The sequence below is a fragment of the Oncorhynchus mykiss genome, chromosome 8 (genome assembly GCF_057628025.1).
Source record: "Oncorhynchus mykiss isolate SJ-2025 chromosome 8, ASM5762802v1, whole genome shotgun sequence".
NCBI classification, from domain to species: domain Eukaryota; kingdom Metazoa; phylum Chordata; class Actinopteri; order Salmoniformes; family Salmonidae; genus Oncorhynchus; species Oncorhynchus mykiss.
This window is the reverse complement of record NC_143029.1, coordinates 19,802,054-19,814,732: the sequence shown is the minus strand read 5'-3', so window position 1 is coordinate 19,814,732 and position 12,679 is coordinate 19,802,054. Positions and strand designations below refer to the sequence as shown.

Below are 12,679 nucleotides of genomic sequence, written 5' to 3'. Positions count from 1 at the left end.
TCATGCAACGATTGTGCTTTTTTCGCAAATGCGCTTTTGTGAAATCATCCCCCGTTTGGCGAAGTTGGCTGTCTTTGTTAGGAGGAAATGGTCTTCACACAGTTCGCAACGAGCCAGGCGGCCCAAACTGCTGCATATATCCTGACTCTGTTGCACAGAACACAAGAGAAATGACACAATTTCCCTAGTTAAAATAAATTAATGTGTTAAAATAAATTAATGTTAGCAGGCAATATGCAGGTTTAAAAATATATACTTGTGTATTGATTTTAAGAAAGGCGTGATGTTTATGGTTAGGTACACATTGGTGTAACAACAGTGCTTTTTCGCGAATGCGCGTGTTAAATCACCCAGTTGGCGAAGTAGGCTGTGATTCAATGATAAATTAACAGGCACCACATCGATTATATGCAACGCAGGACAAGCTAGATAAACTAGTAATATCATCAACCATGTGTAGTTAACTAGTGATTATATTAAGATTGATTGCTTTTTATAAGACCCATTTAATACTAGTTAGTGCCTTACCTTGGCTCCTTGCTGCACTCGCATAACAGGTAGTCAGTCAGCCTGCCACGCAGTCGCCTTGTGGCGTGAAATGTAATCGGACATGATCGGTGTCCAAAAATGACCGATTTGTTATGAAAACTTGAAATTGGCCCTAATTAATTGGCCATTCCGATTAATCGGTCGACCTCTACCCTCTGTAGTGCCTTGCGGTCAGAGGCCGAGCAGTTGCCATACATGGCAGTGATGCAACCAGTCAGGATGCTCTCGATGGTGCAGCTGTAGAACCTTTTGAGGACCATGTTAGTTTGTTGGTGATGTGGACACCAAGGAACTTTAAGCTCTCGACCTGCTCCACTACAGACCTGTCGATGAGAATGGGGGCGTGCTCGTTCCTCTTTTTCTTGTAGTCCACAATCATCTCCTTTGTCTTGATCATGTTGATAGAGAGGTTGTTGTCCTGGCACCACACGGCCAGGTCTTTTACCTCCTCCCTATAGGCTTTCTCGTCGTTGTCTGTGATCCGGCCTACCACTTGTGTCATCTGCGAATTTAATGATGGTGTTGGAGTCGTGCCTGTCCGTGCAGTCATAAGTGAACAGGGAGTACAGAAGCGGACTGAGCATGCACCCCTGAGGGGCCCCTGTGTTGAGGATCGTGATCGTTGTTACCTACCCTTACCACCTGGGGGCGGCCCGTCAGGAAGTCCAGGATCCAGTTGCAGAGGGAGGTGTTTAGTCCCAGGGACCTTAGCTTATTGATGAGCTTTGAGGGCACTATGGTGTTGAACGCTGAGCTGTAATCAATGAATAGCATTTTCACATTTTTGTCCAGGTGGGAAAGGGCAGTGTGGAGTGCAATAGAGATTGCATCATCTATGGATCTGTTGGGGTGGTATACAAATTGGAGTGGGTCTAGGGTTTCTGGGATAATGGTGTTGAACCTCTGGATTGATTTATAAGGATGCGGGTCAAACTGTTGTTTATGGATCACACCAACTGACAAAAAGTAACCTTAAAATTATCCCACAGTACAATTCATCACTCAGGATATCACTGAGCATTGTGTCCTCATAACTCAAACACCTCTCTACCCCCTCTCAAATCCAATACCTGGCTCAAGGAAATGCCACGTGTTTTTTGGGGAAATTTCTATTAAGAAAGAATGCAGTAAAATCAATTTTGTCAGCTAGGGCTGCAGGAAAATTACTGTTCAGGTGAGGGCATGATCTAAGCCCTCCCTAAAGCCTAGGGTGAACTGATAAGACTCACAGAAATAGAGCGCGAGAGGGATGGAGGTGAGAAGGAGGTAAAGAGGGAATAAGATAACTCCTCTCATGGATGACTGGGTGGAAAAGTGAGAGAGGCAATGTGACCTTTTCGGTGCCGACCGTTGTGGAGGCGAAAATGTAAAAGAGGCACTGCTGTTGACATCAAACTTGTCTGATAACGATCCCAGTGATGATAAGCTCTGGGTGCTTTAACAGACCCATTCATTGGCTCCCGCCGAGATACACTTTTATGTGCTATCAGCCAGACGCATCCTTGATGTTTGAAAGATTTTACAAACTTTCTGTTTTTAATAAGTAATCCGTCATCTTCCCGATTTAAGGCAACGTCCTTCCAATAAGTACAATGTTTTCCTTAATGTTTTTATCTTGCAGAGGAGAAATGGGGAGGACATTCCCGTGGCGTCAACTAAGAACATCAACCACAGGCGGTTCGCTGCCTCGTTTAGACTCAAGGAAGTGACTAGTCTGGACCAAGACCTTTACCGATGTGTCACCCAGTCAGAGAGAGGATCTGGTGTGTCCAACTTCGCCGGACTCATCGTCAGAGGTATGTGTGTCCTCATCAGATGATATCTTGGTATGTAAATTCATTCATGCGCATCTGATTATTACCTCATAAATCTACCATATTTATTTGACTGATTGTAAAGTATTTTATTACAGTAAATAGTGTACATCAGTTTTGTCAATTGTAGCTTTGAACTCAGTTGCAAAACTCAGTTGCAAAAATATTCCTTCATAAACATTATGCAGATATCAAAAATAAATATGTGAGGGAACACACAACTAGCATATGTTTATTCAGGCGGAGGAATTTGAATATTATTTGGATATTCAAATGAGAATCACCAAAAGGGAGAATAATTACACAAGTTCTCATGTCATGATGTCTGAAGTCTGCTTGTGGAAATGCTTCTCAGATGTGGTCAGTGGAGAGAGCAGAGAGGCTTGGCTCCCAGCCATGCTTCAACAGACACCTCATAATCAGGAGACGTCTTTCTCTCTCTCTCTGAGCTGCTCTACATATCTCCAGCCACACAGAGAATTAGTGCAGACAATCAATCTTGGCTTCTTCAAAGTTCCTACCTCCGCCCCCAACCAAGAGGAAGGGAAGGCCAGTTGTTTTGCATCGGTAAAGCAAATCTTATTTTTAGCTTGGGCCAGAGGGTCCCAGAACCCTGGTGTTAGAAGGTAGTTCAACATTAACTGCACTGACAGGTCCAATATCTCACTAGCGCTTGAAAGCAGACATCCTGCTACACTGATCCGAAAGATGGTAATTTTAAAGGAAATTTTGGGGCCATTGATACGGGCGGCCCATAATGAGAGCTGGCATGGAGTTGCCCATTGTCGTTTATGACCTAAGGGTAGTAGTTTATTAGTGGCTGCTCTGCCAAAGCCGAAGTGACAGAGGATGCTGCCGGCTATTTTGGTCCCCTTTGTAACAAATGAAAATTTCAGTGGCAAATTCCTTTCACAGAAGAACTATTGATCTATGTGTCCCCCAGCGGTGAAAGAAACAACACACTGTGGCGCACAATTGACTTTGTCATGAGGTATGCGTGGCTCCCAGAGCTTTTTGACTAATCATGTTGCCCCATTCCTAGTAGAATCTAAACTTTATTGACAAGGTTGCTCATTGGAACAGAGCCTAAAACAAACATGCCTGTTGAGCTCTGCTTTAACAAATGAAAGCAACCCGTTCACGGCTTTGATCGTTAAAGTTATTTCTTACGGCTTATTGAAATGATTGCTGAGGTGACCTTAGGTGCAATTTTCAATATGGTATTTCAATTTCATATCTTATGGGGCTCTATGATAAGGAAACCATGTGAAATAGGTACTTAATCTAAGGAGTTCTAGTCTGTTGTCTTCTTGTGCATGTATGTGTGTGTGTACACTTTAATAACTGTTGTGTAGATAGTGTGCTGTCATCTCCCCTGGTGTGTATGTGTGGGGGACAGTGTGGTTCCCTGCCGTAAACAAACTGGCTGATTGGTGGCAGACATGACTGTCAGCAGAGAGGCAGGTTGGGATATATTTTCTGCTTAAAAGTAGATTCAAATTTGATAACTGCCAGCTCATCCCACACTGAAGAAAGGCTCCTGCTTGACAACCCCAGGCTCAAAGAGAGATTGTTAAACTCTGATGAAGCCTCATAATGATGCCAAAGGAAGAACTTGGAATGCACAGAAAAGAGAAACACCAAGAAAGGAACATATTTTTCTAAGGATATGAATATGAAACTGGATTGATTCCAAGCCACGAGGGCTTGTGGACTATGTTTGCTGGTTAACCACAGGGTTTGAGAGGCAGAATGATTGTCACCTTGTAGATGATAGCCTAATACCGCCTGCCCAAACGGTGTCTGCATGCTGGAGGTAAGGTGGGGGAGACAGATGGTGGAAGGGATCACTCCTCTGTGTCCTGTAACAGCATCAGTCAGATGGAGATTGCTGTGTGTGCTTTGTTGTTCCAAGGCCTGCCCTGTCACTTTCTCAGATCTTGTCATTAGCTTTTTTTAAAAGCCAGAGCGGACCCGAGCGTTTCCTCCCGCATAAAATGAAGTTGCTGCAGCTCTCTCTCTCCTCCCACTGTTTGTTTTTTTTATCAACATACTGCCTTGGAGACTGTCGTCTATATCGGAAATAAATGAAAATCAATTACTATTAGAATGGCTCCGGAGCCAGGGCTGCTTGGGGCTGGGTTAGACCAGTCACAGCAGAGTTGAGCTGCAGGTTGGCCAGTCAGTAAGTTGTGCGACTGCAAGGCGGATGTTTATTAGCGTGGCCTGCTGAAGGATGTGAGAGATGGATGAGACAAGGTTCAAGGAGCAGTAATGCGAGGGCTCGGCGATATCATTCCACACTGTCACCACACACATGATGGATGGGCTGCTTGGGGAGAGGCAATAATGCCAGCTGATGAAAGATTCCTCTGCATCTCACTCACTCACTCACTCACACACACACACACACACACACACTCTCTCTCTCTCTCTCTCTCTCTCTCTCTCTCTCTCTCTCTCTCTCTCTCTCTCTCTCTCTCTCTCTCTCTCTCACTCACTCACTCACTCACTCACTCACTCACTCACTCACTCACTCACTCACTCACTCACTCACTCACTCACTCACTCACTCACTCACTCACTCACTCACTCACTCACTCACTCACTCACTCACTCACTCACTCACTCACTCACTCACTCACTCACTCACACACACAACCTGCTCAGTCCAACTAGCTCTATCTTCACTCCTCCGTCATGATGCCCTAAATGGGGAGAGTCAGCCTGCCTGCCATGCCTAAAACCTTCCGCATGCTACTGTGCATTTTATTGGAAGGATATTTATAGTTTTTTAGTTGAAAGAAGACATTTTGTGTGTCAGTTACTCCAGACCTCCTCTATTGTGTTTACGCCGTTTCCTCCAAACATCTTAATGAAATGAGAATGGTCCTCGCCTACAGGTACAAGTACAAATTAGATTGGCAATTGCCTCTGCATTTAAATGGCCTTTTTCCTCTTTCTATTTTTTCCGTTGATGGGGTTGGTTTGTTTTCTTGGAAAACTACTTCTACCTAATAAACATCAGCGGCTTCAATAATTAATTGTTTTCGATCAAATATATTGTGAAGGTTTCTGGTTTGTTTTAGTTGTTGTCTATTAGTTATCCAGTATCCAGTACCCAATAAAATTACCAGGAAAAAGAGTTTCAGGAATTCAATTTTTTTTTAAATGTTTTATTGTCACATACACTGGATATGTGCAGCCGTAGTAGTAGTAGTAGTAGTACAGTGCCCCCGGAGAAAAAGTGCTTTGCTCAAGGGCACATGGACAGATTTTTCACCTTGTAGTCTTGGGTATTAGAACCAGCGACCTTATGTTACTGGCCCAATGCTCTAAACTCTAGGCCACCTGTAGCCCAAGTCCTGAGGTGACCTTAAAGGGAAAAGTAAAAATACAGTGCCCTTAAAAAGTATTCAGACCCCTTGACTTTTTCCACGTTTTGTTACGTTACAGCCTTATTCTAAAATGTATTACATCTTTTTTTCCCTCATCGGTCTACACACAATACCCCATAATGACAAAGCAAAAACAGGTTTTCAGAAATGTTTGCCAATTTATAAAAAATAAAATGAAATATCAAATTTTCATAAGTATTCAGACCCTTTACTCAGTACTTTGTTGAAGCACCTTTGGCAGGGATTACAGCATTGAGTCTTCTTGGGTATGACGCTATAAGCTTGGCACACCTGCATTTCGGGAGTTTCTCTCATTCTTCTCTGCAGATGCTCTCAAGCTCGGTCAGGTTGCAATTCAACGGCTCAGACACAAGAGGTATGTGGTAGGGTCTACAGTCAATCACGGATTACAAAAAGAAAACCAGCCCCGTCGCAGACCAGGATGTCTTGCTCCCAGACAGACTAAACAACTTCTTTGCTCGCTTTGAGGACAATACAGTGCCACTGACACGGACCGCTACCAAAACCTGCGGCCTCTCCTTCACTGCAGCCGACGTGAGTAAAACATTTAAACGTGTTAACCCTCGCAAGGCTGAAGGCCCAGACGGCATCCCCAGCCGCATCCTCAGAGCATGTGCAGACCAGCTGGCTGGTGTGCGCGTCCTCAGAGCATGTGCAGACCAGCTGGCTGGTGTGTTTATGGACATATTCAATCAATCCTTATCCCAGTCTACTGTTCCCACATGCTTCAAGATTTCCACCATTGTTCCTCTTCCCAAGAAAGCTAAGGTAACTGAGCTAAACGACTACCGCCCCGTACCACTCACTTCCGTAATCATGAAGCGCTTTGAGAGACTAGTCAAGGACCATATCATCTCCACCCTACCTGACACCCTAGACCCACTCCAATTTGCTTCCCGCCCCAATAGGTCCACAGACAATGCAATCGCAACCACACTGCCCTAACCCACCTGGACAAGAGGAATACCTATGTGAGAATGCTGTTCATCGACTACAGCTCAGCATTTAACAACACAGTACCCTCCAAACTCATCATCTAGCTCGAGGCCCTGGGTCTCGACCCCACCCTGTAAAACTGGGTACTGGACTTCGTGACGGGCCGCCCCCAGGTGGTGGGGGTAGGTAACAACATCTCCACCCCGCTGATCCTCAACACTGGGGCCCCACAAGGGTGCGTTCTGAGCCCTCTCCTGTACTCCCTGTTCACCCACGACTGCATGGCCATGCACGCCTCCAACTCAATCATCAAGTTTGCAGACGACATTACAGTGGTAGGCTTGATTACCAACAACGACGAGATGGCCTACAGGGAGGAGGTGAGGGCCCTCGGAGTGTGGTGTCAGGAAAATAACCTCACACTCAACGTCAGCAAAACAAAGGAGATGATAATGGACTTCAGGAAACAGCAGAGGGAGCACCCCCCTATCCACATCGACGGGAGTGTAGTGGAGAGGGTAATACGTTTTAAGTTCCTCGGCGTACACATCACGTACAAACTGAATTGGTCCACCCACACAGACAGAGTGGTGAAGTGCCTCTTCAACCTCGGGAGGCCGAAGAATTTAGGCTTGTCACCAAAAGCACTCACAAACTTTTACAGATGCACAATCGAGAGCATCCTGTCGGGCTGTATCACTGCCTGGTACGGCAACTGCTCCGCCCACAACCGTAAGGCTCTCCAGAGGGTAGTGAGGTCTGCACAACGCATCACCGGGGGCAAACTACCTGCCCTCCAGGACACCTACACCATCCGATGTCACGGGAAGGCCAAAAGATCATCAAGGACAACAACCATCCAAGCCACTGCCTGTTCACCCCGCTATCATCCAGAAGGCGAGGTCTGTACAGGTGCATCAAAGCTGGGACCGAGAGACTGAAAAACAGCTTCTATCTCAAGGCCATCAGACTGTTAAACAGCCACCACTAACATTGAGAGGCTGCTGCCAACATACTGACTCAACTCCAGCCACTTCAATATTGAAAAAATGTATGTAAAAAATGTATCACTAGCCACTTTAAACAATGCCACTTAATATAATGTTTACATACCCTACATTACTCATGTCATATGTATATACTGTACTCGATACCACCTACTGCATCTTGCCATCTTTATGTAATATATGTATCACTAGCCACTTTAAACAATGCCACTTTTATATGTTTACATACCCTACATTACTCATCTCATATGTATATACTGCACTCGATACCATCTACTGCATCTTGCCTATGCCGTTCTGTACCATCACTCATTCATATGTCTTTATGTACATTTTCTTCATCCCTTTACACTTGTGTGTATAAGGTAGTTGTTGTGAAATTGGTAGGTTAGATTACTCGTTAGTTATTACTGCATTGTCGGAACTAGAAGCACAAGCATTTCGCTACTCTTGCATTAACATCTGCTAACCATGTGTATGTGACAAATAAAATTTGATTTGATTTGGATGGGGAGAGTTACTGCACAGCTATTTTCAGATCTCTCCAGAGATGTTCTATCAGGTTCAAGTCTGGGCTCTGGCTAGGCCGCTCAAGGACATTCAGAGACTTGTCCCGAAGCCACTCCTGCGTTGTCTTGGCTCTGTGCTTAGGGTCATTGTCCTGTTGGAAGGTGAACCTTTGTGCCAGTCTGAGGTCCTGATTGCTCTGGAGCAGGTTTCCATCAAGGATCTCTCTGTGCTTTGCTCTGTTCATCTTTCCCTTGATCCTGACTAGTCTCTCAGTCCCTGCTGCTAAAAAACATCCCCACAGTATGATGCTGCCACCACCGTGCTTCACCGTAGGGACGGTGCCAGGTTTCCTCCAGGCATGTGCATTTTACTGAGGAGTGGCTTCCGTCTCGCCACTCTACCATAAAGACCTGATTGGTGGAGTGCTGCAGAGAAGTTTGTCCTTCTGGAAGGTTCTCCCATATCCACAGAGGAACTCGGTCACCCCCCTGACCAAAGCCCTTCTCCCCCAATTGCTCAGTTTGGCCTGGGGGCCAGCTCCAGGAAGAGTCTTGGTGGTTCCAAACTTCTTCCATTTAAGAATGATTGAGGCCATTGTATTCTTGGGGACCTTCAATGCTGCAGAAAATGGAATCAGGATGCACCTGAGCTCAACTTTGAGTCTCATAGCAAAGGGTCTGACTACTTATTTACATATGGTGTTTCTGTTTTTTATTTTTAATACATTTGCAAAATGTTCAAAACTAGTTTTTTCGATTTGTCATTATGGGGTATTGTGTGTAGATTGCTGAGGAAATGTTTTTATACAATCCATTTTAGAATAAGGCTGTAATGTAACAATGTGGAAAAAGTCAAGGGGTCTGAATTTAACATGCATTTTCGTATGTGCTTTCTGGCACTAGTGCAATAGGCCCACCATAGTTGTGTCCATCTCAAATGCTGTTATGTTATTGGTTTATTTTATTTTCCAGCTTAGCCTAATTCGGAAATCATTTTTGCGGCACGCGTCTCATGAACTACTGAGATGGAGAGAGATGAATTAGAAAACAAGGAAGCTAACACATTTAAAAACTATAGGGAACCCTCTACAGTGGAGTGTCCCTGGGTTCAGGTATTGTGTGTTCTGCTGGGACGCTATAATCACCACCAACATACACTACCAGCTTTTTATAGTGTTACATCCACCTGGGTATTAGTAATGCAAAAAAAGCAAAACAATGACTTTCTAATTTATGGTCTTCTGTTGGGCTTAATTGAAGAAAATACAAATATGTCTCATGAACAAATATTTCTATGTATGCCCTGCAGGGCTAAAAACTGAACAGGGCTTTTTTGTAGATAATTGTTAGGTTCCATAGACAAAAGCACAGGTCACGATTGGCTGAACCAAAGCACTGGATTCAGATTGGCTGAACCAAAGCACTGGATTCCATCTCAGACTAACAGTGCCATAATACATGTACCACCCGCAGTATATGATTAAGTGGAGGGTGAACAGGTGGACATTAATAAAAGGTACTATATGCAGAAGTGTGAATACCAGACTTTGTGATGGTAACGTGAGTTCATAAAGATGATATGGGCAGGATGGGCCAGCACCAGTACAGTGACTGTCAGATTGGACTTGCTGTGATCTCTGAGTATTGCCGCTGCTGTTGAATTAGCTGCAACACAGTAATCAGCCGACAGCCATCTGGACAGGGAGAGAGGAGAGAGAAAGAGGCCTGTGTGACGTGCAGAGCCAGAGACCAACTCCGTCTGACGTCAGACCCTTTACAGGCCTTATATTGGTCTTAAAGTGATGGAATGACATGACATTGGCTGCTCATGTCCCTCAGTATATTTATTCAGACATTACATAGGATGCTTCCATTAGTTAGTTAACTCTCTAAGGGGAGGGTTTCATTGGCTTCCATTGTAGTGAGAATGGTGAATGTAGTAAATGTGATTTGGTAAAATGATGATGTGGTGTTCCTGCGCTGTATCTTATTTCCCAAATGATTTATTGTATTTCAAGATATTTTTCTAAGTATTTTTTTTAACCTTTAATCGTCTTAAGGTAAAATATCTTGAAATAAGATAAATGACTTGTATTAAGCCTATTTTAGGTTAAAATAAGCAAAATTATCTAACAATGACTATAGATAATTTAGCTTGGTTTCGAAAACGCCCTCACTAATTTTAAGTGAATTATTACTCAATATAAGATATTTAGGCTTGTGTCGTGTCTTTGGCTTTGCCGGATTAAGTGATATGACATGCTATTCTATAAAATAATTTTTCCGTAATTAATATTACCTGATTGAGCTAATCATGTAAATGTAATTAACTAGAGAGTCGGGCACCACAAAAAAAATATTTATAGATAGAGCTGTTATCTTCCGAATAAACTCTTAAAGACCTAGTAATATTTTACATCAATAGCAGTCAATATTAATAGTCATCTTAATTCAGTCTCATCTGGAAGTTGTAAATTCTTAGTTATCTGCACGAACACTGGCCAACAAGTTGAATCAGCAATACAAAATTGAGTTGAATTATTTATTTACTAAATATCTAACAAATAACACACAATTACACATACACATAATTAAATCATAACTTGATTACAAATTACGTCATAAAGGAAAACATCCCTAGTGGGCGGAACAGATATGACAGCTTGTTACACAAAAGAAAAGGGTCTGGGTTTGAGTGAAAGAGCGGGAAGACTGAGGAACAAAGGGCAAGCTGTGCTATCGTAAATACAGTATCTTATGCATTCTAAATTACCGCCCATTTGGAAAAGGAAAATGCAATAAATATTTACTCTGAGCTGTGCTCAGTAGGTAGGTTGGTGGTGGATGGAAGGCCGTGTTGTCCAACCTAGTCCTTTGTCCTTTGAAGAATGTCTCTGGTTGTTGGATACGTTGTAGTAACGTCGTACTCTGTCTGTTCCTTCCTAACCCTCGTTTGCAGCGGCTGTTGCTAACTCAACGGCTAGGAGGTATCACTTCTGAAGTGAATAAAAGTTCAACGTTCATACCATTCGCAACCAAAGCTCACGCTGATGTTGGCTTAGTTCTGTAGTTATTATCTGAACCATTCTGACATCGGACCGTCGTCCCCACATCCTCGGAACAGGAGGTTACATTGTTGTCAAGGCTTTATATAGGAAGGGAGAGGAGGGCATGTTTGAAAAGTTTTATAGCCCATGTCCCTTCACAGGGGCGGGCCACTGATTGAAAACCCAAATCTCACATTTTAGAAGCTAAAATCACATTTCATCCCATCACGAATAATTTCATATTCAAACATTTAAATGGAACAACAATTCCATGTGAATCCGATAACTCTGATGTGTAGACTTTCCACTGTAGAGTTTATGTCATCTTATCATTGATGAGAATGTCTCAGATGACAACCGAACTGACATCATATTCATTAAGTACCACTGCATATGTTCAATTGGTCGCATTACCAGAATATAGTTCATTTTCCCCCACCTTCTGATGTTCCCAGAATCTCTATGTTAACCAAGGGTTTTGCAAATGTAACATCAGAAGGGTAGAGAGAGGAAAAAGGGGGGAAGAGGTATTTATGACTGTCATAAACCTACCCCCAGGCCAACATCCTGACACTTGCTTAGAGTTCACTTTTTGCAGTTTAGTCCAGGATGCTCTGGGCCAGACTCCAGACCTATCCAGACTGACTGGAAGGGGAACCATCTGGTTATTCTGAGAGTGTTTGATAGTTTGGCGCCCTTGGTCTAGCTCAGGGATGAAAAATAAGAGAATTCTAACTTAAACATGTTGCTGATGCTGATTAGTTCATTGGGGGTCTGACAATGACACAAATCTTATTAGGTTGATTATCAATTTGGAAGAAAGAGTCCAAAATTATTTTTGAAAAACTAAAACATTTTTGAAAAAATAATTTGCAATAAAACACAGATGTGGAAATCTTTTGCCAAAAATATATAAAGTTAGAAATTGAAACGCTTTTAGGTGTGTGCTGTTCTAAGCCATATGCTTTGATTCCCCCCTGTGTCCTCCAGAACCCCCGCGGCCTATCGCACCTCCTCAGCTGCTGGGCGTGGGGCCTACCTACCTCCTGATCCAGCTCAATGCCAACTCCATATTCGGGGACGGCCCCATCATTCTGAAGGAGGTGGAGTATCGCATGACATCAGGGAGCTGGATAGAGACCCATGCTGTCAACTCCCCTAACTACAAGCTGTGGCACCTGGACCCAGACACAGAGTATGAGATCCGTGTGCTGCTCACCAGACCAGGGGAGGGGGGCACCGGCCAGCCTGGACCACCTCTCATCACCAGGACAAAGTGTGCCGGTAAGTCTCCATCTCGGTTCTTCCTTTTTTTCCCCCAATTGTTTTTCATTCTGTCTTTTTCCTCTCCGTGTTACCTCTCTTCATCTCACTGCTCTGTGATATTTGCATACAGAT

The 12,679-nt window shown here is 43.7% G+C and overlaps 1 protein-coding gene across 50 annotated transcripts in view; it reads left to right on the top strand.

Annotated features, from left to right (window-relative positions):
- LOC110529548 (receptor-type tyrosine-protein phosphatase kappa) overlaps positions 1 to 12,679 on the top strand; it is a 159,486-nt gene that overhangs the window by 75,410 nt on the left and 71,397 nt on the right. For all 50 annotated transcript variants that reach the window (XM_090242767.1, XM_090242762.1, XM_090242755.1 and 47 more), the window contains 2 exons: positions 2,171 to 2,345; positions 12,272 to 12,565. In XM_090242767.1, coding sequence (XP_090098893.1) covers positions 2,171 to 2,345; positions 12,272 to 12,565 — 469 coding nt within the window. The remainder of the gene's footprint in view (positions 1 to 2,170; positions 2,346 to 12,271; positions 12,566 to 12,679) is intronic.